Here is a 14,858-nt window from a genome sequence, read left to right as displayed (position 1 = left end):
ATCTACCTCCTGCTAGCCCACTCCACTCACCCCCCTTCACTACTGATAACACACTGCACTCACCCCCCACTATTGATAGATCACTCCACTCACCCCCTCACTACTGAGAGACCACTCACCCCCCCCACTCCTGATAGACCACTCACCGCCCGCACTACTGATAAACCCCTCACCCCCTTACTACTGATGGACCACTCCTCTCAGCCCCCCCCCTCACCTCTGGGTGAGTTCTATCCTCTATGTTCAGGATCTTCTGTGAGTCTGTGGTGGTGAGTTCTATCCTCTATGTTCAGGATCTTCTGTGAGTCTGTGGTGGTGAGTTCTATCCACTATGTTCAGGATCTTCTGTGAGTCTGTGGTGGTGAGTTCTATCCTCTATGTTCAGGATCTTCTGTGAGTCTGTGGTGGTGAGTTCTATCCTCTATGTTCAGGATCTTCTGTGAGTCTGTGGTGGTGAGTTCTATTCTCTATCCTGTTGCATCCTGGGGCAGCAGGCTGAAGGTGACATACAACAGATTCAACAAACTGATCTGCAAGGCTGGTAACATTGTGGGCAGCCCCGTCGACAAGGGGGGACCACCGGGTCTGTTGTCCCGGGCCCCGGGGCCGGGGGGGGCCCATCAAGAGCCTAACAATTTATTTTTTATTTAAAGTCTATAATTTTAAATATAATCTTGAAATCTTTAATTAATATAAAATTCTGTACTCAAATTAAGCTCAATGGCTAAAATATATATGTTTTTTACCTATCTGAATATTTTCCATTAAGTGCATTCATCCCCGCCTCCCACTGAAAAATGGATTGATCCAGCACTGACTGTAGCCGGCTGGTACCCGCCCACAGCAGGAAATACAGTGGTGTATAGTTAAAAATGGCGAGTAAACAGAAACCTGGAGCACAGAAAAGAAAGGAAAAAAGGAAAAGGGATGAGGATTACAGAGGTGAAAGAGATCACATGAAGAGATTTTTAAACAGAGGGCATGAAGGGACAGCAGGGTTTGACAGTGTGTTCAAGATGACGGTAAGTAAATAATAAGCGCTGATGTTGTAGCGCGGTAAAGTTTAAGATGAATAAGTTTGTTGTGAAGATACTCATGAATAATCCCTGACTGTCTGAAATAGCCCAGACCAGCAGCACAGCCGAGAAAGCTACAGAAGAGGCAGGGAAAGATGACAGGGAGAGAGAGTGTAGCCAGCCCAGAGCGATGTCGGAGGAGGGGGAGGCTCCCAGTCCTGACTCAGGGCAGCGCGGTAGGTTACCGTAACAGCTTCAGTCAGCTGTCAGAAACAGCTTTGATGTGTGGCTATATTATATACTATATGACCTAACACAAGGATTGTCTGCTACAGAGGAAATTCATAGCGAGCAATGTAGGGAGAAAAGGCAAAGAAGAGACCAGGGAGAGTGAGATTACAGCCACTGAACACGTAGAGCAGACGAGAGTGAGAGAGACTAAGGAAAAAAGTGGGAGCGATGATGATGATGGAGCAACAACAGGAGGAAGGGAGAGTGCATCACAAGTTGTCATAGACTTTAAAGATCCTGGCTTATGGCCAGCTGTAATGTCTGACTCTGACAGGGTAACTGCAGTGCGTGTTCTAGCAACACGAGTATCTATCACAGGTGGCAAAAGATAAATGTGGAGTGTAAGAGTTTCCCTAACTATTTGTGTTATGTAGGGATGCAAATGATTAATCGACTTTAGATTAATTGTCGATCAAGTTGTTACTCGAACAAAATGTATCAATCGCGATTAATCGTTAGAGAGCGCTCCTGTAGTAACTTCAGATGAACAGAGCGTAAGAACGAGAGGTGAACACGTGTCGCGAAAGACCAGAGTGGAAAACAAAATGAAGCGGGCGAAAAGACGTGCGGTGTGGGACCATTTCAACATTGTTAATTTAGGCTAAGAAGTCAGATGTTCTCTGTGTAATGCGGTATTGAAGTACAACAGTTCCACTAGCTCACTCAATTATCATTTGAACACCATGCAGCTGTCCTGCATATCACCAGTGCACCTGGTCAACCTACAATCACAGCTACACTGGGAAGTCGAGCGTTTTCGAAGCTCGCTACGAAAAAAGAAGAGTGAGCTAAAAACAAAGCTAGCTACTGCAGATTGTTGGACGGCTCTAACAACAGAAAGTTACATTACCGTGACGCGCCACTACACTGACGAGAACTGGCAGCTAAAATCTGCAGTGCTGATTACGAGGAACATGTCGGATAGACACACCGCTGACAATTTAACTGACAAGCTCAATGATGTTGTGGAGACTTGGGCACTCTCCGGTCGCGTTACAGCATGTGTTCACTATATATATACTTTTTGTATAAAGTGTTTTAACTATTTAGCTGATATTTTAAAAGGCCCTATTGAAACACTGAAATTCAGGTGAAAAACGCCGCTTATCAATTAATCGAAAGTCGATCGATAAGATCAATCAACTAATGATTAATGAATTAATCGATAATTTGCATCCCTAGTGTTATGCAATGTCCCCTAATGGCAGGGGAAAAAATTGAAAGGGACTGGGTCATATACAGCAACTCAAAAAAGCTCAGTTTTGTCTGCCATGTTTATTATTTTCTTTTGAACAAGTTATAGGCAAGTCAACAAGTGCACTAAATTCCACTGATGGGATGAAAATGTGCACTTAATATAGGAAGCTGTATGAAAGATTCCCAGAACACAAAAAAAAACAGTGGCCACAAATTTTGTTATTGGAAATGGAAGAACCTACAACACTCTGTCCTGAAGGCCTCGGGCATTGACAATAAACAACAACAACTTGTGGAGACTGAAATAGAAAATAACAAAGCCTTACTAAAACATCTGTTAGATGTAACTCTTTATTTAGCCTCTAGACATTTACCATTTAGAGGGAGTACAACTGTACTTGACAAACCCGATAATGGGCATTTTTTAGGCTTGATTGAGCTGTTGTCACGATATGACACCATTCTGAACAATCATTTACAGAATATCAGAGAGTACAGGGAACAGGGAAAAAGGGTTCAGACTCACTACCTTTTACCTGAAAGACAACATGAATTTATTGAGGTCTGTGCTCAGTGTGTTCTAAACACTATTCTAACAGAAAGACAGAATGCAGCTTACTTTTCTTTAATATGTGATGCCACACCTGATGTCTCCAATTTGAAGCAAAATGTGCTACTTCTTAGGTATGTTAGTTCAACTGCTTCAGGAGAAGGATGGGAAATAAATGAACGTTTTCTAAAATTTAGAGACTTTTCAAATAAGAAAGGGGACGAAGTTGCAAAAATGATTGAAGACACACTCAGGGAATACAGAATAGATTTAGCTGACTGTAGAGGTCAGTGTTATGACAATGGGGTCAATATGGCAAGAAAAGTGAAGGGTGTACAAGCCCACATAAAAAAGAAAAACCCTCTGGCCACATTCTTACCCTGTGCATCTCACACACTAAATCTGGTAGGAGTCCATGCAGCCCAGGCATGTCCAGAAATAAATATGTTCTTTGCATTTGTGAATGAACTGTATAAACTTTTTAGTGGCAGCCCTCAGTGATGGGCAATTTTGATGAAAGTTTTACATTGTTCTTTGCACAGTTTATCAGATACACGCTGTAGTGCACGCATAGAGGCAGTACGCCCTGTGGCAAAGCATTTACCTGATGTCCTTAAAGCATTGGAAGCACTTATCACACAAGACAACCTAACTAGTGAAACAAAAGCTCAGGCACAGGGTGTAAAGACCTACTTTGAGTCTTTTAACGCAGTGGTGCTCCTAACATTTTGAATAAAGGTTTTAGGGTACTTGGAGGACAGAAATCTTGCCAGTCAGTCTTCTTCCATTACCCTCGATACACAAGTTGCCAATATAAAAGAACTTGAAAAAGAGATGGCTTGTATACGTGCATCCTGGGACAGTTTGTTGAGAGAGGCCACTGTTGTTGCAACTGCTATAGGCATTGAGCCAAAGCTTAAAACAAAACAGAGAAAGAAGAAACGTTTTGTGATGACATGGAGGAAGAGAAAAGGAAGGAGTACCCAGAAAACTACTATGTACATTTGTGATGAGTTTTCTGTTCTGTGGAATTTTCAAGAAATGACCAACGATTGCATCAATGCATTATGTGCAAAACTCACAAAAATACAAAAAAGACTTCTCAGATTCTCTTGCAGACCAAGTTTGTCATTTAAAGAAAATACAACATTTAAAAATGACCTTGGACCTCTTGACCTGCTTAATGCAATTTATAGAATGGGGCTGCGAAGCATGTATGTTAACTTGTGTGTTTGGCTACGCATTTTTTTGTGCTTACCTGTAACTGTAGCTGGAGGAGAACGTGCATTTAGCAAAATGAAGCTAATAAAAAACTACCTGCGCTCCACAATGTCTCAGGACAGGCTGAATGGTTTGGCCATGCTTTCCATTGAACATGAGCTGGCCCAAGGACTAGACTTCAGTGCACTCATTAACAACTTTGCCATTAAAAAAGTTAGGTGCATGGCATTTTAGTGCCTTTAATTTGTTGTTAATTGCATTTAGGTTGTTGTTTGCACTTATAGCTATTGTTGTATGTTGTTGCACATGGTTTCCTTTGTCTTGTTCTAGTTTTTTTGTCTTGTTGAATAAGGCATTCACCCTACAATTAATTGTCTTACTGTCTTATTTTATTTAAAAAATGACGTAAGCCGGGGGGGGGGGGCACATGAAACATTCTTCTCCCTCTCACCACCAGAGGGCTCCATCTCAAGAATACTGAAGACTCCTGTTTCAGCTGGAATTCCACTGATTACTTTGCCTACATAAGCCAGACGGACACAGCAGCTCCTTGTGAATTGTTGCTGACTCTTTTGTGAAAGTGTACCAAGGTGTTTATCTACTTCTCTCGGTATTGTTCTGTGTTTTGACAGCGATTAAAAAATCCAGGGCGAACTGGACGGGGCCACTAGAAATGTAAAGGTTTTTAGCGAGGTTTACGTGCTAATGGCCACTCATGGCTACCAGCGGTCCGTTCAGCAGTGCCGGTCGGTCCAAGCAAAAAAAGCTTAACGCGATTACCGGGCGGTGAAGGACCATAACGGACGCAGCGGAGCAAACCGCAAAGACTGGATATGGTTCCAGCAAATGGATGTCATATACGGTCACCGGCCAGCCAGTAACGGAAGAGAAAGAGCTGGACAGACACGGCAATGTCGGTGCTAGAGGCCACGGAGAATGGTGAGTGTATTGTGATTTCAGTTTTACTACTAGGCTCGTAAAAGATGTAATATGAACGTAATATGAACGCATCTATTGTAAACGCAGGAATTTAGAGCTGTGTTTGTAGTTAATGTTACCACCACAGTCACTACTGTACAATAGCTAGCTCTTAGCCTTGCTAGTTGCTAGTTAGCTGTAGCCATAAACAAAGCATCAGCAGCGATGACGTGCTACACATTTTGTGCAGTTACGCTATATCGTTGTTGCTTTCACGGGAATACTTGTGTTTAATATTTGTTATTTTTTACGTTCAAGATTCCCCTTCCACTGACGAGGCGAGCGGAGTTGGCGGAAAATGTTTCCTTCAACCGGGCTTTCCTCGGGGTGCTTGGCGAACTTGTGAACACAATGCGAGACAGACGCCAGTAAAAGCACACAAAATGTTGCTTGTAGTACTATAAATATTTATTTCATATGAAGCTATACGTATATATTTGCTTTTTGCACTTTTTTTTTACTATAACTATATTATTTACATATGTTGTACTTTAAATATCTATTTCATAATAAAGTTTGATTTCATTTGATTGTATGACTGATGCTTTTTATGCAGGGTGTGTTCAGCCTGTTTGAGTAATACCAAAATATTATCAATAATTAGAGCAACCACATACAATAATGAAGATAAAGATAAATAAGATACAATAATGCTATGTGTTATGGGGCATCGACCGGTGTTGTGGTCGTATACAAATGATGTCACGACACTACAACCCGTGCGCCAACAGCGACTCCACCCACATTGTGTTGGTCCACCATTGTAATGGAAACACAACGCGACTGTACCGTTCCGTTGCGAATCGACCCATATCGAACCGTACCGCGCCAAGCAGGCCCTAGTGGAAATGCGCCATTACAGCATTAGTGGCCTACGCTTATACCATTAGGGGCCTACACTTATACCATTGGGGACCTACACTTATACCATTGGGGACCTACACTTATACCATTGGGGACCTACACTTACAGCATTAGGGACCTACACTTACAGCATTAGGGACCTACACTTACAGCATTAGGGACCTACACTTACAGCATAAGAATACTGAAGACTCCTGTTTCAGCTGGAATTCCACTGATTACTTTGCCTACATAAGCCAGACGGACACAGCAGCTACTTGTGAAGTGTTGCTGACTCTTTTGTGAAAGTGTACCAAGTTGTTTATTAGAGGTGTGCCAAAAAATCGATTCATATATCAAAAATCGATTCTCATTTACTACGATTCAGAATCGATTTTAAATGTCCCAAAATCGATTCTAAGTCGTGGTGAAGTCTCACGTTACGTAATTACAAAATTACGCGAGACTTTACGCAGCATGTTCTGGGACACGGAAAAGGTTCAAAACACATGGAGGAAAGAGATATTCAACCTGTCCGGTCTTCATTTAAGGCAAAAATATGGGTTCATTTTGGTTTTTACCGAATGCCGGGGAAGACCGAACTGGACACAATGTAGCTCGTGTGCAAGGCTTGTGTAACGCGGTGAGCACGGGAGCGTTAATATAGAGAAGGGTGAGAAATAATATAGAGAAGGATGGACCCAAGTGCCGGCTCGCAAGAGCAAGACGTTTGACACTCGTCAAATGTATTAGCGAGAGGGAAACGCGCACAGCGACCCAGAACTAACAAACAAAACAACACGGAAGACTCAACACGCAAGAGAATAGAAAGCAAAACCGTGAGGGCATGGAGTAAATACAAACAAAAAACCAATGGGGAAAATACAATGCGTGAAAAATAACACTCAACCGTAGTGAGACGGGAGGAAGAAACAAAACAACAACAGTAACTAAAAAACAGCGCGGATAAATGCAACTCGAAAACGAAACCAAGGACACCAGCAGAAGTAACTGGCAAAAAACGCTGCAGCAAAATAAACCCTTCCCAAAAATAAAGGCAAAATGGATAGGAAGACATACAGGATTGGGAAAACTTGAGATGGGTCAGGAAGTGACGCATGAGATACTCGAATAAGTATAGAGAAAGCATAACAGAGAGAGGTGGCGAGACACCATTAGACGATAAGCAATCACAGAGAAAGCAGAGACTGGCTAAGAACGTACGGTTACGTCGGTTTAGTCTGGGACTGACTCTGGTGCCCCTAGCGACGGCTGGGGGAACTGCACCCGAGCCAGCCCTGACAGCTCGCAAAATGAACCTCAAGAATTTTGGTAACAACAAAAACCATTTTATTTTACCAAAGCACTTAATTTTTGTTAATTAAATGTGAAAGACACTTAATTTTCTGTATTTGTCGTTCTGTCTTGCAGACTGTAGTAGATCATGCAGATTTTATAGACTGAAGCAGACATTTTTATAAATCGATTTTTGAATTGAATTGTGGCCCCCAAAATCGGAATCGAATCGAATCGTGAGATAGTAAACGATTCCCACCCCTATTGTTAATCTACTTCTCTCATTATTGTTCTGTGTTTTGACCTGTTACCTCCTAATTTTGCCTCCTGTCTCATCCGTTTGTACCTCTGTCTGTTATTTCTGTAGCTCTTCTGGTTTAGACCCTGGACTGGGTTGTAGTTATTTGCCTTTTGTCCTTTATTAAACCCTTTATACCTGATAATGGATCCTCACTCGGAGTCCACGACACTGTCAATTGATAACATTTTTCTTCATATGGAAAGATGAGTTTTATGATGTAACACAGAGCTGATCTCAAGTTCAAACCATAAGCTTCACTGAAGGTTACGCTACCAAATAGTTAATCATGCAAAGTATGTACACAATTGTGTTCTGATTCAATTTACATATGTCAAAAAAATACATTGTTCTGGACAACTGAATTGTGTAATTATCGTTTTTAAGGTGGGTTTAAATAGTACAGAGCTACAAAAGGACACTTATAACCAACACAAGCTATCTATCAAATACTGCAAGAATGTGTAAACCTGACCAAATCAAGTTACAGTATTAGGGACCTACAGTTAAAACTAGAGGTACAAAAAAGACAAATTCGCAAAAAATTCAAGGCACATAACATAATGATTAGGATGTTGCATTTATATATCATTTCTTTCACACATCTGTTCCACAACATTCACTAATTCTTTATATTGAGAGAACAACTCACAAACACCATCAGAGAACATCAAACACACCCCTGTAGCGTAAAGACCTCTCACTCACCTGAGCTGGGAGATGTAGGGCAGACACTGAAGGAAACTCCTCACTTCACTCTCTTCATCTGACCAGCCTCTCAGCTCTACTGGTTTCTTCACTGTTTGGAGTTTCAGCACTTCTAGGAAGAGGGAGGTCTTTCTCTCTGAGAGGTCTATGTTCCAGACTGCAGGAGCTGACTGGTAAACTGTCTGTAATGATGGAAGGACACTCCTGCCTGTTTGAGTCTCATAGTCCTTCACATGTGAGCACAGATCCAGCAGGAAATCTTCTTCATCTTCTGTATGTGACATCAGTTCCTCTATAGTTCTCTTAACAGTGTCTCTCTGATGAACAGCTGCTTGCAGACTCAGGTTCAGTAGAAATAATCTTTTTTTATTCTTATAGGATTCTGTTTGATTATGTAGTGAAAGAAACCTACAAACACAACAATTAACCCATTTATTTATGTTCAATATATTTCAAGATAGCTTCAAAGATTGAGTGTCCTGTATAATATTCTTCAAGCATTAAAAGGCATTAAAGTTTAAAGACTGACACACAGCAAAGATATCATGAAAATGTCATTCATCAGAACACAGGATATAATAAACTGTGATGTTACAACAGAATCACTTTAATTACAAAGATATGCAGTTCACAGAAATGTAACTAGTGTAAGAGTGAAAAATGTGCAAACCAACAGAAGTTCAGTTAATATAAGAACTACACAACATATTTAGTATGAAACCTTCTCACTCACCTGAGGTGGGAGATGTAGGGCAGACACTGAAGGAAACTCCTCACTTCACTCTCTTCATCTGACCAGCCTCTCAGCTTTACTGGTTTCTTCACTGTTTGGAGTTTCAGCACTTCTAGGAAGAGGGAGGTTTTTTTCTCTGAGAGGTCTATGTTCCAGACTGCAGGAGCTGACTGGTAAACTGGCTGTAATACTGGAAGGACACTCCTGCCTGTTTGAATCTCATAGTCCTTCACATGTGAGTACAGATCCAGCAGGAAACCACACTGAGAAGATTTAATGGACACGTCATCTCCAAAGGGGAAGTTTGTGTAGCTGCACACAGATGTCAGCAGCTTAGTGAAACTCTCTCCTGTAGCTGCATCACACTCTGCTGCTGTAACAATCAGCTTCAGCAGAAACTGGAGGGCGGACATTTTATTTTCTTCTTCATAAAATCCAGTCCACAAAACTCTGTTGCAAGAGGATGGAAATGAACTGAATTAAATTGAATCAAATAAATATCACATGGAATTACTTTTAATATTAACACCACTTTAACATAGGTGTACAGGTGAGGGAAAAACGTTGGTGTATAGTCCCTCACAGCAAACACAACATATACACAATAAACACAGCATAAATACACATTAACACACACCCATATCCAAAAGGGCAAGCTATGAATATACAACATGTACAAACATGCACATTTACATTTAATATAGGAACTTATGTTTGCATTTGAAGATACAGAGGTGATAGAATATTTATATTCTAAGATATACAAGGGTTCAGTTCTCCTTGCACCAAAAAAAATCACAATTAACAAACTTCCAGGTATTAACTATTTCTAAGTTTACGATTCACTCTTGTCCAACTACAATTACTGTTATATATTGCTACGATATATAGCTGTATTATGATATGAACTTATTTTCAGAAATTAGCATTTCACACATTTTGCTTATAAATATCTCTTCCATACTAAACTAAGAAAAAACATCTTAAACAACTAAAACTTATAGCTGTGCCCTGAATCATCATCTTCCTCACACCTTCATCATTTGGATTTACACCATTATATATCCATTTCCAGTCTATTGATGGCCAGTGTCCTAGAATGAAACGGTAGATCAACTCTAACAAGTTCTGTACTAACAATCTGGCTTCTGAGTTACACATAGCAGGAAAAAGCTCTGGTAAAGATTGTTAATGACTTGTACTGCAGGTAAAGTGTGTTTTTGAGGCAGGTTCAATGCTGGGAATTTTATCTTATCTGATCTTCTGTAGGCATGCTTTTGCTGTTGATTTTTTCACTCTAATCCCACTCCTCTGCACTGTAAAAAAAACATTTTTTAACAGATATTTACTGTAAATAAATACAGTATTTTTCTGTCTTTTCATAATAAGAGAATATACCTGTAAAATACAGGAAAATGACTTTTTTAAAGAAAACTTTAAATATACAGTCAAAGTCTGTAAATTTAAATTACAAGAATTTCTTGTTTTATAACAGGATTGTATATATTTTTTAAGGGTCTTGAGTTTTAATTTAGTAGTTATCAGTGTAAAAATGCAGTTTTCAGTGTAAAAACACAGAACAATGCCTTTTGTAACTTCACAGTAATTTTCCATTTTCAAACAGTAAATTCATGGCATATTAAAATTGCATGTTATCAAAGAAATTATATTTACATTAAATTTAATTAAATTATTTAATTTATATATCTACATTTGCTGGAATTATAGTGAATTAAGATTTGAAGTAAAATATTATGTTAAATTTCCCATTTCCAATTCTCTAAATATACATTAATAACTCTGCTACCAAACCAGCTGTAAATTGAATCACATACACTAAGTACTGAACAACAGCCTTTTATTTGAAATGACATTTAAAGCAACAAGTTTAGAACACAATACTGCTCCACTCTGCTCAAGCAAGTGAATAATATAAAATATTTGGTCCCTCAATCCTCAATCCCGGGCAATCAAGGGCTTTTCGTGAGAAGGCGCAAAGATATAAGGCATTAGGAGATTTTTTTCAGAAAGGCCCATAAGATAACCTGTTAAAACTTTGCAATATATAGCAATAAATTTGTGGAGGGGGGTCAGAGAAATAGAGAGAGAGAGAGAGAGAGAGAGAGAGAGAGAGAGAGAGAGAGAGAGAGAGAGAGAGAGAGAGAAGAGATCGACCCATCCATACATTCATCCATCAGGAAACAGATCAGCAAACAGTTCTGTGTGGTGATTATTGTTGTCAAAAAAATCGATATATCGATATGTATCGATACTGAACATTCTGAAACGGTACAATACTCGTTTCTCTTAAGTATCGATTCTTTTTACATAAAATGCGCTTTCGTTTGAGCCACCCAAGCTGCCGTAATGCACAGGACAGTTTGTAATGCTAAAATGGCAGCTAAAGCAAACACAGTGCTGTTGGATTCGAAGCAGATACAGATGGAAAACCGAAGGACACGAACAAGCCAGTTTGCAAGCGGTGCTTTTGGAACATTTCAACGAAGGGCGCTAAAGCCTGGTTGAGTGACCATAGCGCTCGACTCCGGCCACCTCGCGCGAACCTCTGCGAGCGGTGGAGGCGTTTATACTTTCCGCTTTGCAGTGTTGTCCGAAACTATATGTGGTAGTATAAAAGAGACACCCCTCAACAAAAGGGGAATGAACACTTACCTGACGAATTTTAATGCTGTTTTGTGTTTCAGGTTTGAAGGTGCTGGAATGTAGGCTAAAGTACTTTAAAATGCTTGAAATTGTAACTACTTCGTTTCACAACAAATATCTATCTGACTGAACAGTTCACTTGCATTACGTTAACAAATACGAGCCTCTTGTAATTCCAGGATGAAACATGAGAGAACGTGAAGACGTTAAGATTGGGCGTTTTGAAAATAAACAACCATTAAATAATGTGGTAAAAGCGCAATATTTCGAATCATTTCGAGTATATGTATAAATATTTAACTTAATTAAGTTTAACGTGCTCGGAAATATTGGTACAAGCGCTTGAATTCCACTGTAACGTCTACTCCGCCCCAACCTATGTGAGATCTTCGTGTTTCCCTGTTATGTTTTTTAGTTGAATCTCCGTAGCGTTCTCCTGTCACGCCCCTTGATCTCGCCGCCCATTGTTAGTCTTGATCAGCTGTTTATGTTTAACTCCTTGATGTGTTTGGTTTATATTCCCGTGTGCCCAGTCTTTCCTTGTAAGTCAATTTCTGGTATTCATTGTTGCGAGAGTTGTATGTTCTGTTCCCCGTGTTTGTTATCGGATCTGCCCTTGGTGTTTAACTTTGATCATTGTATGTTCAGCGTTTGGTCCTTTCGATTAGATTTGTTTCGAGTTGTTTCGCAGATCATCCTATGTTTGGTTTTGTACTCTTTATTGAGTCAACGCGTTATTGTTTCCTGATGGTTCGTTAGTGAAGTTAGTTGATTTCGCCAGGTCTGTTTTGCATTAGTCCGGTTTATTGTATTGTCCTTTTTGAATGCGTTTGTTTGTTTACTGTTTGTGTAATAACTCGTTCATATTTTTGTATTCCTTGTCGTGTCTGAGAGGTGTTGGGTAACTAGTCTGTGTACTATTGTTCACTCAAGGAGTTTTACCATTGCATTCGCAGTATTTCGTTGTCTGAAGCTCCGAGTGTTAATGTAAATGAAATGCCTCGCCATTCAAGAGCGATTCGAGCCGATCAGGTTAGGAGACGGGAGGAAACTCCTACCAATAAATCTGACTCTCAGCAGCATCTGTGTCCTTCTCCTAGTTCTTGCATGTCACATCCACCTTATAAAGGTGTATGAACCCTGCAAACATGACTTTGTTCATTGCGCTGAGGCGCAGCGCGCGCGAAGTTACAAAATTCGAGAGGTGCACGACCTCGCGTGCGCCGCGCTTCAGCGCGATGAACAAAGTCATGTTTGCAGGGTTCATACACCTTGTGGAATTCAAACACTTGTATGTCACTTTCAAGGTCCATTTCAATATTTCCCAGCACGAGCAAAGGCACTTCGTCAGACGTTCAAAAGACGTCCACTGAAAAGCCAGAATGAAAGTTTTTGCGACGTCTTTTTTATTTTATTTTTAACCTTATTTTTCTATTATTTACTTATGTTTTATTATTATTTATTATTACTAAATGTTGAGAGAACACAGCCTTGCACAAAATGTTTGCACTATTATTACTTGTACACGTGTTATCTAATTTTAGATTTCATCTATTGTTGAATAAACCTGCAAAATATTTGGAATTATTCTGGATTCATTACACAGTAAAAAACAAAACAAATTAACATGCTGTTCAGAGAGACATTACATTTCTGTATTTGAATCTTAATTTATTGTGTTTCACATCGATATCCAACAATGTTAAAGTGTTGAAATGTAAATTAATTAGACCGGCAGCCTCCTTAAAAATAACGCAAACCAGTATCCTTTGCCAGTGTTTTAGTGTTTTTTCCATGTACGGAATGAGGGAATATAAAAATAAGTCAGATCTTTCCCTTTTGTTCATAGCTTGCTTTGACAAGCTCTAAAAGCAGACAGCATTCAGAGTTCTTTCTGACCCTACCGGTACTTGTCCATCCTCAAAGCAAAGTTGGCATCTGTGGTGCTCTTTCTTGGCATGACACCCTGCTGCTCACAAATAGTTCCCTCTTGTCTAAGTCTAGCTTCTACAACTTTCTCCCAGATCTTCAATGTGTGGCTCATCAACTTAATTCCATTGTAGTTGTTACAACTCTGTACATCACCCTTGTTCTTAAAAATGGGTACCAGCACACCTCTCCTCCATTCCTCTGGCATTTTCTCACTGTCAACCATACCATTGAATAGTTGAGTCAAAGACCTCACTGCTATCTTTCCTAGAGATTTCCATACCTCCACTGGTATGCCATCAGGTCCATCTGCCTTCCCTTCTTCATCCCCTCCAAAACTTTCCAAACTCTACTCTTTGTTCCATTTCATTCTCTTCATTCATTAGCTCCTCAAAGTACTCCTTCCATCTTCTCATCACACTCTCCTCGCTTGTTAAAACATTACCATTCCTATCCTTAACAAGTCTAACCCAGTGCCTTTAACAGCTCCTCTATTAACTCTTTACCACATTCCTTCCTTCTTCAGTTTCCACCATTTGGTCTTCTCTGGTTTGACGTTTTTTTTTTGACATCATTCTACACACCACCATACGATGCTGTTTGGCCACACTCTCTCCTGTCACAATCTTAGTCTCCAATCTCTGTCGTGTTTTGTCTTCTACACAGAATGTAGTCTACTTGTGTACTCCTCCCTCCACTCTCATAGGTCACCCTATGTTCCTTTTTGGAAATAAGTGTTGACTACAGCCATTTCCATCCTCTTGGCAGAATCCACCACTATCTGTCCTTCCTGGTTCCTTTCCTTGACACCAAACCTACCCATTGCTTCCTCATCATCTGTTTCCTTCACCATGTCCATATAGGTCTGTTACAATCACCACTCTCTCCTCACTGGGAATACTTTCACTTCATCTAGATCCTTCCAAAACTTCTCTTTTTCCTCTTCCTCACATCCAACCTGTGGAGCATAACCACTGGCAACATTCAACATCAGACCTTCTACTTCTATCTTCAGACACATCACCCTATCTACACTTGTTTCACCTCTACTATGTTCTTTGCTAACTCCTCTTTCAAGACTAGTATGTGCACACAAATCAAGGCACCAGTATGAGTAATACTATTTCACTACTT

At 40.1% G+C, this 14,858-nt stretch overlaps 1 protein-coding gene across 1 annotated transcript in view; it reads right to left on the bottom strand.

Annotated features, from left to right (window-relative positions):
• Nucleotides 1–14,858, bottom strand: part of LOC143522860 (uncharacterized) — a 69,047-nt gene that overhangs the window by 35,077 nt on the left and 19,112 nt on the right. Inside the window, exons 6-7 of the mRNA XM_077016762.1 lie at nt 9,132–9,581; nt 8,399–8,806 (exon numbers count right to left, since the gene is read on the bottom strand). Coding sequence (XP_076872877.1) covers nt 8,399–8,806; nt 9,132–9,581 — 858 coding nt within the window. The remainder of the gene's footprint in view (nt 1–8,398; nt 8,807–9,131; nt 9,582–14,858) is intronic.

This window comes from Brachyhypopomus gauderio, chromosome 1 (genome assembly GCF_052324685.1).
Source record: "Brachyhypopomus gauderio isolate BG-103 chromosome 1, BGAUD_0.2, whole genome shotgun sequence".
Taxonomy (NCBI): domain Eukaryota; kingdom Metazoa; phylum Chordata; class Actinopteri; order Gymnotiformes; family Hypopomidae; genus Brachyhypopomus; species Brachyhypopomus gauderio.
This window is presented reverse-complemented; position numbering and strand designations above follow the sequence as displayed.